General features: G+C 45.3%; 2 protein-coding genes across 3 annotated transcripts in view; one reads left to right on the top strand and one right to left on the bottom strand.

Moving 5' to 3' along the window:
* Positions 1-258: 258 nt before the first annotated feature.
* Mettl9 (methyltransferase like 9) overlaps positions 259-13173 on the bottom strand; it is a 45410-nt gene continuing 32495 nt past the window's right edge. Inside the window, exon 5 of one of the 2 annotated variants that reach the window (XM_036190887.1) lies at positions 259-969. In XM_036190887.1, the coding sequence (XP_036046780.1) occupies positions 767-969 (203 nt within the window). In that variant the 3' untranslated portion in view covers positions 259-766. Of the gene's footprint in view, positions 973-13173 lie in introns of both variants that reach the window. The other variant, XM_036190877.1, reaches the window with a different exon arrangement.
* Igsf6 (immunoglobulin superfamily member 6) lies at positions 2665-12005 on the top strand. The gene is made up of 6 exons (XM_036190899.1): positions 2665-2736; positions 6076-6435; positions 8685-8788; positions 9343-9393; positions 9681-9758; positions 11707-12005. Exons 1-6 carry the CDS (start codon positions 2670-2672, stop codon positions 11761-11763), a joined length of 717 nt encoding a protein of 238 aa, XP_036046792.1. The 5' UTR covers positions 2665-2669; the 3' UTR covers positions 11764-12005.

Raw genomic sequence — 13173 nt, 5'->3', positions numbered from 1 at the left:
GCAATGGAATGCTTCAGTCCTGAGGACACGAGGTCGTCTAGGACAAAGCTGGGGGAGAGCCTGGCCAGAAGCAGGTGTTTCACAACACCGACAGAGGACGGAGCTCCCCAGAGCACTGTATCTAAATGCTCATTCTAGGGAAGTCAAAGCTGCCTGAGGTTCTCCACAAGCTGCATTCTCATGCCCAAGCCGAAGCTCGCCTTCCCCACTCAGCATTCATGTTTCAAATCTGAAAATGACTTAAACATGGTGCCAGAGTCATCTCCAAAAACATTTATTAGCATGATTAAAAACATTTTTTGAATAGTAACAGAAGGAGTTTCTAAACATGAATGAGTTATCTGTGGCTCTACCTTATAACCAATATTTGGAATTGAATGGACAGCTTTATTGCCAGTCTTCATTTATTTAAAAACAATCCATTTATCGGTTCCATGACGTCATGACTATTGCTTTGTCTGGGAATGAGTCCCTACAGCAATTAAGTATAAAAAATATCTTCCATCATAATTGGAGAGTGACCTGCATTGGAGCGTGACTCTGAGTAAAGAGTTGATTAAAAATACACAAAGAGTTGGGGTTTTGTTTTTAAAAACACTCCTTTACACACTACAAAGAAAGAATTAGTATTTTGGCTTTTAAAATTCCTACATGATACTGAGAATGGCAGCCCCCAGAGGCAGTCCTGCTCACATCACTGGACACAGCCCCTCTTCTGGAGGGCAGATTCCAGGGGTGGGCTCTGAAGGCTTGGGCCTCCACATGTTTAGACTGGTCTGAGAACAAAGACAGCATCGTCCAGAACGTAGTAGTCGTTGTACATGTCGCCTTCACACAGGTACGGCAGTCTGGTGAAAGCTTCAATGACAAAGCCAGCTTTCCTGAACACTTCAGGCAGGCTATTCACTTGTTCCTCCCAATTCTGTCCCTTGATTTCCAAAATTTCTGATGGTTTCTCCCACTTGCCACCTACTAGAACAAATAAAAACATAAAGTTAAATCCTTGAACAAATGAGTCACTAAAAGAGGGAAGGGAAGGGAGAGCCAGCATTTCAGGTATTGAATGCCCTTGGATGTGCCATCTCTGAACAGTTCCCCACATTCTTCAGGAGAGGTGGACACAGTCTGCAAAGTGCGACAGAACTTGCCCATAGGGATCCCCCCAGGCTGTCTGCATCCAGAACCTACATTGACGGAGCTTCTTTTGTGCCTCAAAAAACTAGCCAGTAAATATTCAAATATGGGGTCAGAGAGTAACCACTAGTATTTGAAAGGTTTTAGTCAGTACAAAGGATCACGTATATAGAACACTTACTCAACTTCCTGCCTAGAGTTAAATGGATGAAAATTAAAATAGGTTCATGAGGAATTTTAATTCACAGAAATGCACATGCTTTTCCAGAGATGCCAACCCATTCCCTAAGTCATCTGTCAATCACTTCCAAACCTATAAGTATTAGAGGAGTCTGGGGTGTGGAAAGTAGGCAAGATCACATTCTCCTACAAGCCACAGCCTGACTATAGAGACAAAACCAAGAGTATATTTGAATGTGGGTGCTTTTAGAGGAATTCAGAGTGAGGCTTCTGGTGCTAAAGGGTTCTACTACCAGCAGGTGACTAGAGCACACAGGCTACTGGGGAAAGACTATGTGCTCTTTTCGGTGGCCAGTACCGCACTCTCTGCCTGGGGAGCTAATCCTTAGTGGGATGGGAAGCTGCTTTTCTAGCCTTCCTTGCAGCAGGGGGCTGGTGCAACACCTTGGCCAGTTGCCAAGGCTGGAAAAGAGCTGATGAGCCAGAAGAAGAGGTGGCTTTGTGCTACATGCAGGCACTGGTATCAAGTGGCTAGGGAGGTGGACTGGTGGATGGTGCCAATAACAAGTTTGCAGCACTCAGTGCCTGGAGGCAGCAGCAGCTCAGCATCACACCAGTTCAGTGGGACTCAAGCTCCTCCTGACTTCGAATTCACATGGTTCTCCAGGCCTTCTAAAACTCCAGGAGCCACCTCAAATCTTGTTAACAAGTCTCTTTTTGCTGGCTCAGCCTGAGTCAGTTCCTGCTACTTATAAAGAAGCACCTGACAGATAGAGGCTGAGTGTGTATGCTGGCAGTGAGGGGGGCTGTGTGTGACTCAGACCCAGAACAGGGACCAAGAGGCACACCCATTTTGCTTGTCAACACTAAAGAGTCTTTGAATTAAAGCCAGGTGGACATGCTTATGGGCCGCCATGTACTTCTATACCAATACTAGGCTGCGGTTTTCCCCCAGGCCCACAGGAAACATGGCCTGTGGCTGCTCGGATTTAGCAATTTCTGGCCCTGAAAGGCACTCCACAGAGGACTACACCAGCATCAAGAGCACTCTGAAATGTCAAGCACTGCCTGAGGACCACATGACTTCCTGGAGCACAACTAGGTGTAAAGCAAACCTCCACACGGAACATCAAATGCCTATAACAATTTCTAATACACACACTTAGAAAAACACTCCCAAGTGAAATCTCCAACTTTAAATGGTGAAACTTGTTACAAACCATGTTTACACATTTCTACAAGTTCCTGCTTGTGCTTCCTTAATAAGAGTTCCTCTTTACTTCTTCCTTTCTGAAAAAAAGGAGGAGGAAAAGGAAGGCCATCCTCCTGAGTTCATGCCCAGCACATGCAGAGTGATGGGCCCTGTGAGCACAAGCAAGATCGGCCTCTGGCTGGAAATCAGCCTGATCCTATTTCATGTCGGTAAGGAGGATTTCTTTTTCCTTTTCTCTGTTTCATTTAAATGAATTGCTGCTTCCTGACAAATACATGTATACTTTAAGCTCTTGCCAAATAATTTAAACTGTGCAACACTACAGTAAGGTGCTGGGGTTTCTTCTTCTTCTCCACAGCTGAAGGAAGGGTTCCTACTAGCCTTGACAAGCCCTTTCTCTGCTGCTGTGCTGCTTCGAGCACACCTCCCTGACAGACAGGCCCTGCTCAGGACCATATGGCCCTGCTCAGGACCATATGTGCTAACGAGTCAATTCCCACAGGCAAGCTCGCTCCGGACCAGTGCACACTACACAGATTTGCTTAATACTTCCAGAAGACAATGTTACTGTAACTTGTTCTAGAGAAAAGCCACCCCATAATGTAACTAATCTTCAGAATCTGCCTGGACCTGTCCTAGCTCTAAAAGTTATTTCTTTCATCAGAGTTGTAAATCATCTCAGATTTACCCTCAGAATTTAGACTGCAAGGAAAGAAACAGAGCAAAAGTTCTTGAAATTAGTTTTCCCCATCTGTAAAGAAATGCAGGTTAAGTCTGCAGTCCAGCAGTGAGGGTTCAGAGACGAGGAAAAGAAAGCAGGGCACAGTGGGGAAAGGGGAGCAGGGGGGCAGGGAGGAGAAGAGAACGATTATACCAAATGTTAACAGTGGCTCTTCTGATTAAAGAACCATGTGATGTCTTACACTGTCCTACTGTCTGCACTGAGTATACACTACTTTTATACACTATTTTAACTGGTTCAAGAAAACCTTATGTCTCCAGCTATATTATGAAATGTCTGCAGATATAATAACAATGGAGTGAGTAGATGAGATAGTAAGGAGAGAGGAAACAAGACTGAGGTAATGCTGAGTCCACTGTGCTAAGTACCAACTTCGGCATGTTTGACATTTTCCACAGTAATAAATGTTGGGCCAGGTAGTGGAGGTGCACACCCTTAATCCCAGCATTCAGGAGGCAGAGGCAAGCCTATCTCTGAGTTTGAGGCCAGCCTGGTCTACAGAGTGAGTTCCAAAACAGCCAGGACTACACAGAGAAACCCTGTCTTGAAAAAGCAAAAACAAATAAATAAATGGATGACAATGACAATAATAATTTATTAATAATAATAAATGTTGGAGCTAGAGAGCTGTTTCGGCCAAGTGCTTGCTATACACACAGAGGGACCTCCATGTGGTTTCTAGAACCCATGTAAAAAGACCAGATGGGGAGGCAGAGCTGGGCAGATGCCCAGAGCTCACTAGCCAGCCCAGCCTACTCAACTACTGAGACCCTGTCTGGAAAACAAGGAGATAGTTCTCAAGAACACAGCTGAGGTTATCCTCTGGCCTCCACACACACCTCAACTTTCATGCATGCATGCCCACAGACCTGATTACACACACTTGAAAAGGCAGACATACATTAGCACAAACAAAATAAGCTTATGGTATCCTTTAGTTTTCAAAAAGTAGTAAGGAGATTATTTTCTCCAAGCTAAACTTTCAACATTTTCCGTGGGAACTGATTTAAAACAAAAAACTACAGAGCCTAAGAATTCCTAAGAGGAAACTCCACGGGGAGGGCTGTGGTGAGACACGACTTCTCATTTTGGCTGAAGTTGCTCAACTGGAGGGAGAGGGAACAGCACTGGCCCCTTCCTTGGCCTGTCTTGTGATTTCTCCTACCCCCAAGACTAAGAAAGGAAACTCCCAAGTTGCAAGTGCTTAAAGGTTGGCTTTACTTTTAAACTCTTCACCTGCAAGCCATCTGAGACTGGGGTTCTGTCTGCAGTGGTGGAATTTGACAGGACTGACCCATTTCAAATCTGCAGTGGTCCCTGGACTTCTAGGTGACTGTGCCTAGGCAGAGTGAGGGGCTGCAGTCAACAGACGAGGGTGAGCCCACGGCCCTCAGCACAGAAGCCAGGAGGTATTCCCAGCTAACTAACTCCTTTCAGCCAGTCTCACAGAACCTCAGTTTCCCTCAAAGTACACAATGCTCAGTGAAATGTGAGAAGAGACTCACAAATGCCGTGACTAACTGCATGCACTGCCTCTGCTGTTCTGGGTGGGAACCTACAGAACAAAATGTTAAGTTCAAAATAGCCCCAGCCTCTAAACCAGCAGCTCTCAATGTGAGTTGCAACGCCTTTGGGGGTCAAGTATCAGATATTTACATTGTGATTCATAACAATAGCAATATTACAGTTATGAAGTAGCAATGAAATAATGGTATGGTGGGGTCGCCACATGAGGAACTGGCTCAAGTGTCCCAGCATTAGCAAGGTTGAGGAGCAGCACCGCTGAGTGAGTATAAGCATCAGAGGATTTAGACTGATCACCTGCTTGCCCCCACCCCCACCTCCCCATTCTCAGAACTAAGTAGGATGAGACCATTTGTCCTATACAACTAGGCAGAAGTTGAACTAAAAACTCATATAAATTCCCATCTGCCTCAACCCATACTGTTCCTCATGTGACCTTCTAGCATCACCTTTTTAGGGCGAGAAGGTCAAGATAGGAACTCAAGCTCCAAGCAGCTGCACACAGTGGACAGCACAAATGGCAGGGGCACAGGAGAAACGGCTACTTTCGATGAGATACTGTGGCTTGGGCGTCATCCCATTTAAACTCTGTCTGAACTGCAAAAGGGACCACATCCCCACGACAGGAAACCCAGGCAGCACTCACGAGCTGCAAGTGCAGAGATGGGTTCCAACTCCAGTCTGTGTTCTCCTTGTTACTACATGAGTCAAGTAAGACCAATGCACAGGGACTCCCTCCCTGACCTCAGCTCTACAGTAGTCAGGGAAGCCATGGGCTGGGCCAGAGCTGCATTTTCTCATAGGTACATCTTTTCCCGTTATCCTAATTCCCAAATGGACACCAGATTCATCTCTAGACAATCCAGTCCCCAACAGGCAGAAAATCTGGTGGTGCTCATGTGCTCAATCACATCTCAAAGCAAAGGGTGTGCAGGAGGAAACAGGCTCTTCAAGATTCTGTAGATGGCCTATGATCAAGGAAACGCTTGTAGGCATTAAGAATGTACTTCTGGTTTCAGAAACACCACTTCCACCAGCCACACTGATCCCATGAGAACCTCTCTGAGATTGTCCTCAGATAGTCAGATGGCATGCCAACAACCATCAGGTAAAGACCAGCAGCAATGAGTTAGCACAGGCGAGGCCCACTGTTGTCTTTAGAGTCTTGTTGTTAATGGAAACAGGACAAGAATCAAAAGAGACCGAATGGGCCCTAGCCCCAAAGTGCCAAGAAGCAGCAAGAGCAAAGAAGCCCCCAACACTCACGTGCTTCCTCACACAGGTGTGCTGGGTGCCTGTACTGTCTCCGTGGTGCAGCCAGGTTACCTAGAGGTGGACGACACTTCTGAGACTGTCACCATGGAGTGTACCTTTTCCACAACTGGATGCTCTTCAAAGCAACCAAGAAGTCTGTGGTTTCGCTGTGGCACTCATCAGCCTGAGGCTCTGTGCTTGGATGGATGCAGAAATAAGGCAGACAAGTTCACAGTGAAAGAAACCCTGGACCAGAACCAAGTCTCCCTCACTGTCAACAGGGTGTCTCCAAATGACAGTGCAATTTACATCTGTGGAATAGCATTTCCCCATGAGCCAGCACCGAGAGCTAAGCAGACTGGAAACGGGACTACACTGGTGGTGAGAGGTCAGTCACAAGGCTGGGTCACATTTGTTAACATGTATATGATTGTTACATTTGTTAACATGTATATGATTGTTACTTTCATGGTCGTGGGAAGCCTGTTCACTTTTTTTTTTCCCTTTAAAGAAATCAAATCTTGCTATATTGTCCTAGGCTGACTTTGAACTCCTGGCTCATGTCCTCCTCTTGCCTCAGCTTCCCAAGGAGCTGGCACTACAGGCATATGCTACCACATGCCTTTGAAATGTCTTTATCTTAGACTACTCAAGGGAATGGCTCAGTGAAATGACTGCCAATGCTTACGCAGGTTTAATGTGAGGGATGGTCAGAGATCTCCACAGGAAGCCAGAATAATCAGTTTTGTTTCTCTGGTATCCAGACAGAATGGCAAAGGCCAAGGATCTACTGGTGGCTTATCTCCAAACTTGTGTTTAATCCTCTTTATTTTTTCTTAGTCCAATTGACTGGTCACTTCTGTTTCTCTTTCAGAGTGATATTCTAGGGGGTGTAATGCTAAGTCAGTTTCTGAGAAAGCTGATAAGACACATACATACGCCTTCTGGGTTACACCCAGACACTACACACACAGGCCTCCCGTGTTACACCCAGACACTGCACACATATGCCTCCCGTGTTACACCCAGACACTGCACACACAGGCCTCCCATGTTACACCCAGACACTGCACACATACACCTCCCGTGTTACACCTAGACACTGCACACACAGGCCTCCAGGGTTACACCCAGACACTGCACACACAGGCCTCCCGGGTTACACCCAGACACTGCACACACAGGCCTCCAGGGTTACACCCAGACGCTGCACACACAGGCCTCCTGGGTTACACCCGGACACTGCACACACAGGTCTCCCGGGTTACACCTAGACACTGCACACACAGGCCTCCCGGGTTACACCTGGACACTGCACACACAGGCCTCCCGGGTTACACCTAGACACTGCACACACAGGCCTCCCGGGTTACACCTAGACACTGCACACACAGGCCTCCCGGGTTACACCTAGACACTGCAGCACAGGGAAGAAGAAGAGTGGCTTCTCGGCTTACAGGCATGAAGTCTGGGGATGGAGAGAGAATGGAAAGACCCACCATTGCCTCTGCATCTGTAGATACCAGATAGAGTCAAGTCAGCCAGGGAGGTTCTGGAAACTAGCAGCTTGTGTCAAGATATTATACTACCAGATTTATACCATAATTTGTGCTTGTGAGATAAAGGGTTAAAGATTTGAGCAAAATGTTATGATGTTTTACAAAAAAAAAAAAAATGTGCATTATATAAACTGAGTCCAGGGGACAGTACCTATGGGATATTTAGCTGGAACTATAGGTTAATGGGAAATAATTTTGTATCTCACTGAATTTCATGTTTCATATAATCAGTACTGAAAGACATCCAAGTTACTTAGTTCCTTCTTTGAAAACAGAATACCTCCTGTCCAAAAGGAGAATTCAGAATGTGAAAACAGTATTACTGTTTGGAGGGCTTCACTAGGGGAAACACATGTTACAACTGCCTTTAAAGCAAAGGCCTGGCTCTAAGATCCTCAGGGTTCACCTCCTCCAGTGATTACCAGATGGCACCAATAAATACCAAGAAAACACCTGCCCTGCACCAACAGACTTGGTAACACTTGTTGGTCTCTTCTAACAAAAGAACATGTAAATGTCATGTGTTTAAGAAATGCTTATAAAAGTACTTCTTGGGCTGGATGTAGTTCAGTGGTGGAAGGTTTAAGCATGTGCGAGGCACTAGGTTCAATAAGCAGTATGGCACCATAAGAAAGGGGGAAACCAAGTAAGAACAAACAAAAAGGCGATTCTTAGTGCTACAACAGATATTCAACTCAATGTGGTTGTATATGTAGCCCTGGCTGTCCTACAACCTACAACGTAGAACAGAATGGCTTCGAACTCAGAGTCCATCTGCTTCTGCCTAGCAAATGCTGTCCTTGAAAGTGTGAGCCACCAGGCCTGGCTCTTCAACTTTGTTTTTTAATGTTTTTATTTGATCAAGAAGCATTTCTGTTGTAGCACATTTAAAGGCCACTGAACTGACTCCATCCCATTCTCAAGCGTCTTCTACTCATGGGGCCCCACATGGACACTGCTGGGATGGGGGAGCCCAGCAAGTTCAGGTTCCACCTCTACTGTAGTATAAGTGATGCTTCATAGATGCCTGCCAGAACATGCTCCGACAGTGACTGCTCTTTCTGTCTCCACCATGAAGAAAGACTTCTCGGCAGGGAGGTGCACAGTCTCCTAATAGTGCTCTTAGCACTGTTCTCTGTCTACATCACCGGCGTGTGTGTGATCTTCCTAGTCCTCTTCAAAGTAAGTCAAACGTTCTCACCTGGAATGTCACCATAGAAGTTATTTTCATCTGTCCACTAGGAAACAGCTGGCCCAGCAAACGCCTGGCTCACTTCTTCCAGGCCTCCACTTTGGAGGAGGCTGCAGGCATCCTTGAGTCTTCATAACTGAGACTACTAGTCAGAGATCAACTCAGTACTTGTTTAGAGCCCACAACTAGATTAAGCACCTGTGTTGGCTTTCTACTGTAAGGGTGAGGAGTGGGGAGGGGAGAGGCTACTGTCATCTAGGAAAACCGGAAGAACAATTTTTAAGAGCAAAACAGTTAATGCACCAAAAAGGAGTTATCTTTGATCTGTACATATGTTAACAAGTAAGGGTATAAATATCTACTAGAATTCTTGCATATGCTACAATAAGATCCATTTAAGTTGTTAAATTCAGTTGTTAATTAAACAAAAGCACCTAAAATATTATTAAAGTTATCTAGCGTATGTCATTCAAACACTGAGCCAGCTCAGTTCTCTTTAAGCATAGAATCACAAAATGCTCACAGATTTTCTTATTCTTGACAGTCCAAATCTAAGAGTCCAAGAAGTAGAGAAACCAAAGAAGACTCACAAAAGGTATTGCCAGTGCTTGTGTTTCCACACTGTGGCGGGCGGGAACCAGTTCAAATGTGAGCTGTGTAGGAGCCCAGGGAACAACACAGTAACTTCCACCCTAGAGGCTGCTACTCCCCATTAGAGATCCTCTGCAATCACCTGGGGAGGAAGTTGCCATAAATTCTGCTCAATGCACTCAGAGCACAAAAGCTAACTGTGTGGCTGCAGAGGGGTCCCACTGCTGAGCACCCGGCAATAACGGTGGAGCCCACATTCCTGAAAGACAAACCTTCCCTTTGGTTTTACAGAAGAGTGCTCGGCGAATCTTTCAGGAAATCGCTCAAGAATTATACCATAAGAGATATGTGGAAACAAGCCAACAGCCTGTAAGTATAAAAGAGCACAGGACACAATTCAAATATAAAGCTTCTATCCCTGAAAAGAATATGCTGCCAACAAGTTGTCAATAAATAATCAAGTTTTCCTTTAGAAGACTCTTTTACAAAGTGTCTTTATCAGAGAACCTGTTTAGCCAAAAGTATGACAGAGGGCATTGGATACAAAGTTTAACAGGCAGAGGCCCCCATTTTAGTGATGTGGTTTTCAACCCACGCAAGGGGCTTTTATGGACTAAAAGCTACTTCGTACTGCAGCCAGTGAGCAGTAGGCCCTAGGTCAGCACTACAAACCTGTGCAGATGTTACTTGTTACCAGTAAGGAAAAAATTTGCTAGTGATACAAAAGCAGCATCTTTCTAGCTCTGGGACTGGACACTGGGGGCAGGATGGTCTATGCAACTTCCTGAAAGAGTATCTCTCAAGCCACAGTCAGGATTCTGGAGAGAATGGAGCTTATGGGTAGTAGGGTACCTGGTTCCACACAACACGTGGCCGGAATGCTAAGCCTTCTATGACAATGGACACAGAGAACAGGTAACTAGGAAAGAGGCAAATACCACAGGATGATGACTGTGAAGTGTGATTTTTTTTTTCTTTTCTTTTTTGCTGGGGGGTGGGATGGGATGGAGAGAGTTATCCAATTTGTAAGAGCTTTTCATGAGCTGGGGATATAGCTCCATGGCAGAGTACTTGCGCAGTATTCATGAAGGCCCTGGCACCTCCACCTCCAGCATCAGTTTTTAAAAATAAAAATCTAAACATTTTTTTAACCAAAAGAGAGTATCGTTCACATATTCAATCCACCCTCCTGTGATATAAAAAAGCATAAAGACAAAAACTGCCTGTTCACACCATGCCTACTGAAGCTAGAGCTTATTTTATTTATTTTTTCAAACACGGTCTCCCTTTGTAGTCCTGGCTGGTTGGGAACTTTCTATGTAGACCAGGATGGCCTGAAACTCACAAAGACACAACTGCCTCTGCCTCCTGAGTGCTTCTGAACGAAAGTATAAGTAAACAGTCTGAAGGAAGACTAGAACTAAGAACTGTAACGCTCTGAGTCTTTGGACAACAGCATCATGACAGATTTTATATTAGCCCCACATCATACTTTAAAGGAAAAATGAGGCCAGGTGTGGTGGTGCAGACCTTGGATCCCAGCACTTGGAAGGCAGAGGTTGGCACATCTTTGAGAGTTAGAGGCCAACTTAGTCTAAGGAGCAACTTGCAGGCTAGCCAGGGCTATAGTGAGACACTGCCTTTAAAAAAAAGAAAACTGGTAAACCAGACTTTTAGAAAACTGGAAGGGCCAGGCATGATGGTGCACACCTGTCATCCCAGTACCTGGAAGACTAAGGCAGAAGAATTATCAGCACAAGGCCAGCTTGGGCTTCATAGCAAGACCCTGAGCCCTGTTTCAGAAACCAACAAAACCAGGATGAGTGTGGTAACACTTACTTGTGTTTTGTTGTTTTGCCTCCCCCACCCCCCAGCTTTCTGATTTTTCAAGACAGGGTTTCTCTGTGTAACAGCTCTGGCTATCATAGAGCTCACTTTGTAGACCAGGCTGGCCTCGAACTCACAGAGATCCACCTGCTCTGCCTCCCAAGTGCTGGGATTAAAGGTGTGTTGCCACCACATCTACGGTAACATATACTCGTAATCCCAGTATTTACTGGTAAAAGCAGAGGATCTAAAGCTCAAGGTCATCCTGGCCTACATACATAGTGAGTTCAGTCAGTCCGGGGACTCAAAAGATCATACAATAAAGCAAAGGGTGGATTCTTTTCTCACAGAGACCCCCCCCCCCACACACACACACAGATTCAAAGTGCATACAAGACCAAAGGTGCACAGTAGCAGGAGCGCCTATGTAGCTATAGGACCACATCACTGGTAACAGAATGTTAAGCACAGCTCATGTTTACTGTCACAGGAGAGAGACTGCACTTATGAAAACAGAGGAGCACTTCCCAACTCTGGAAGACCATAGACGTCCTTCACTCTTTCATTAAATCACTGCAACTGAAACTCCAGCATCTACTGCAGTGTGGATGGACACAAACCAATCAAGAACACCAAAGAGCGCTGGGGATGTAGCTCAGTCGGCAGAGTGCTTGCCTAGCAGGCACAAAGCCCTGGGTTTGATCTTCATCACCCCAAAAACTCAGCAACGTGACAGGAGGCTGTAATCCCAACATTTTGAAGGTGGAATAAAGAGGTCAGAGGTTCAAGGTCATACTTGAGTACAGGATGAATTTGAGGCCAGAGATAAATGTAACGCTGTTCCAAAAACAACTGCCACCACCAAAAGAAAAAGACACTACAAATGGAAAAGATGGCCTGCCACACCAGAAGGCAAAACATGAGAAACTGTTGCCAACAGAAACTACAAAATATGAAAACTTCAGGAAAATTCAACTGGAGGATCTCTTTTTCTAATTTTCCATGAACAGTCTACCCAAGGAGCTAATTTAAAAACAACTTCATCTTAACAGTCTTTTAAAATTGTTGCATATATCCTGTCAATACACCCAACATACTAGATATGTGATGCCCAGTAACCTGGAGAAGACTTAAAGTTAAACCACAGATCTCAGTTCTGAGGGGGAATAAATGTCTTCCTGAGTTGTGGGAACGATGAAATTAGAATCAAGTGAGGGGGGGTAAAAGGAGTGAGGAGAAGGCCAAGTTTTAAGTAAGAAACTCACTGTAAAAAGTATCCTGGAACAAAAGTCACTTCTTCTGATACTGTGATGGAGCAATGGGCAGTGCACCTTCTCCTGCTGAGGTACACAGAACAACCAAGGAGAGCAAGACCAAGAGAGACCAGAGGAAGACTATCAAGAGAAACCCAAAGCGATCAGAAGATGCCTCAGATCAAACGCACACAACTGACTCTAGATGTCAGTGTGGTGCCAAAGACTTCCGGCCAGGGAGTGCCAGGGCCAAGCACGTTCAGTGAGCCTGGACAGAGGGCCTGGTCCAGCGGCCTGGTCCAGCAAGGTCCTCACTATTTCACTAAGAGGTGTGCCATGGATTGTTCTTCGAATGTAAAGTACCGACAAGCTCACACTGCTCACTAAATTTGATCACAGTGTATTCTAGCAGTACAGTTACTTTTACACAGGCACTAAATGGCACACACACTTCTTAAAACACAGATACAGTCTTCACACACTTCAAAGTCTCTTTGGAATAGTCTGACATTAATGGCTCAAATCAGTGCTATCCTGATAACACGTGTCCCAAAAACTGCAGAGGAAGGAGGTGACCTCACTTTAATTGTACATGCACACACGCACACGCACACACACATACACACACACACACACACACACACACACACGCACACACGCACACACACGCACACATTATTGTGTATAGTATATACATATGTATA

Source organism: Onychomys torridus, chromosome 1, assembly GCF_903995425.1.
Source record: "Onychomys torridus chromosome 1, mOncTor1.1, whole genome shotgun sequence".
Lineage (NCBI taxonomy): Eukaryota > Metazoa > Chordata > Mammalia > Rodentia > Cricetidae > Onychomys > Onychomys torridus.
The sequence above is the reverse complement of the archived record's forward strand: the minus strand, read 5'-3'. Positions and strand labels throughout refer to the sequence as shown.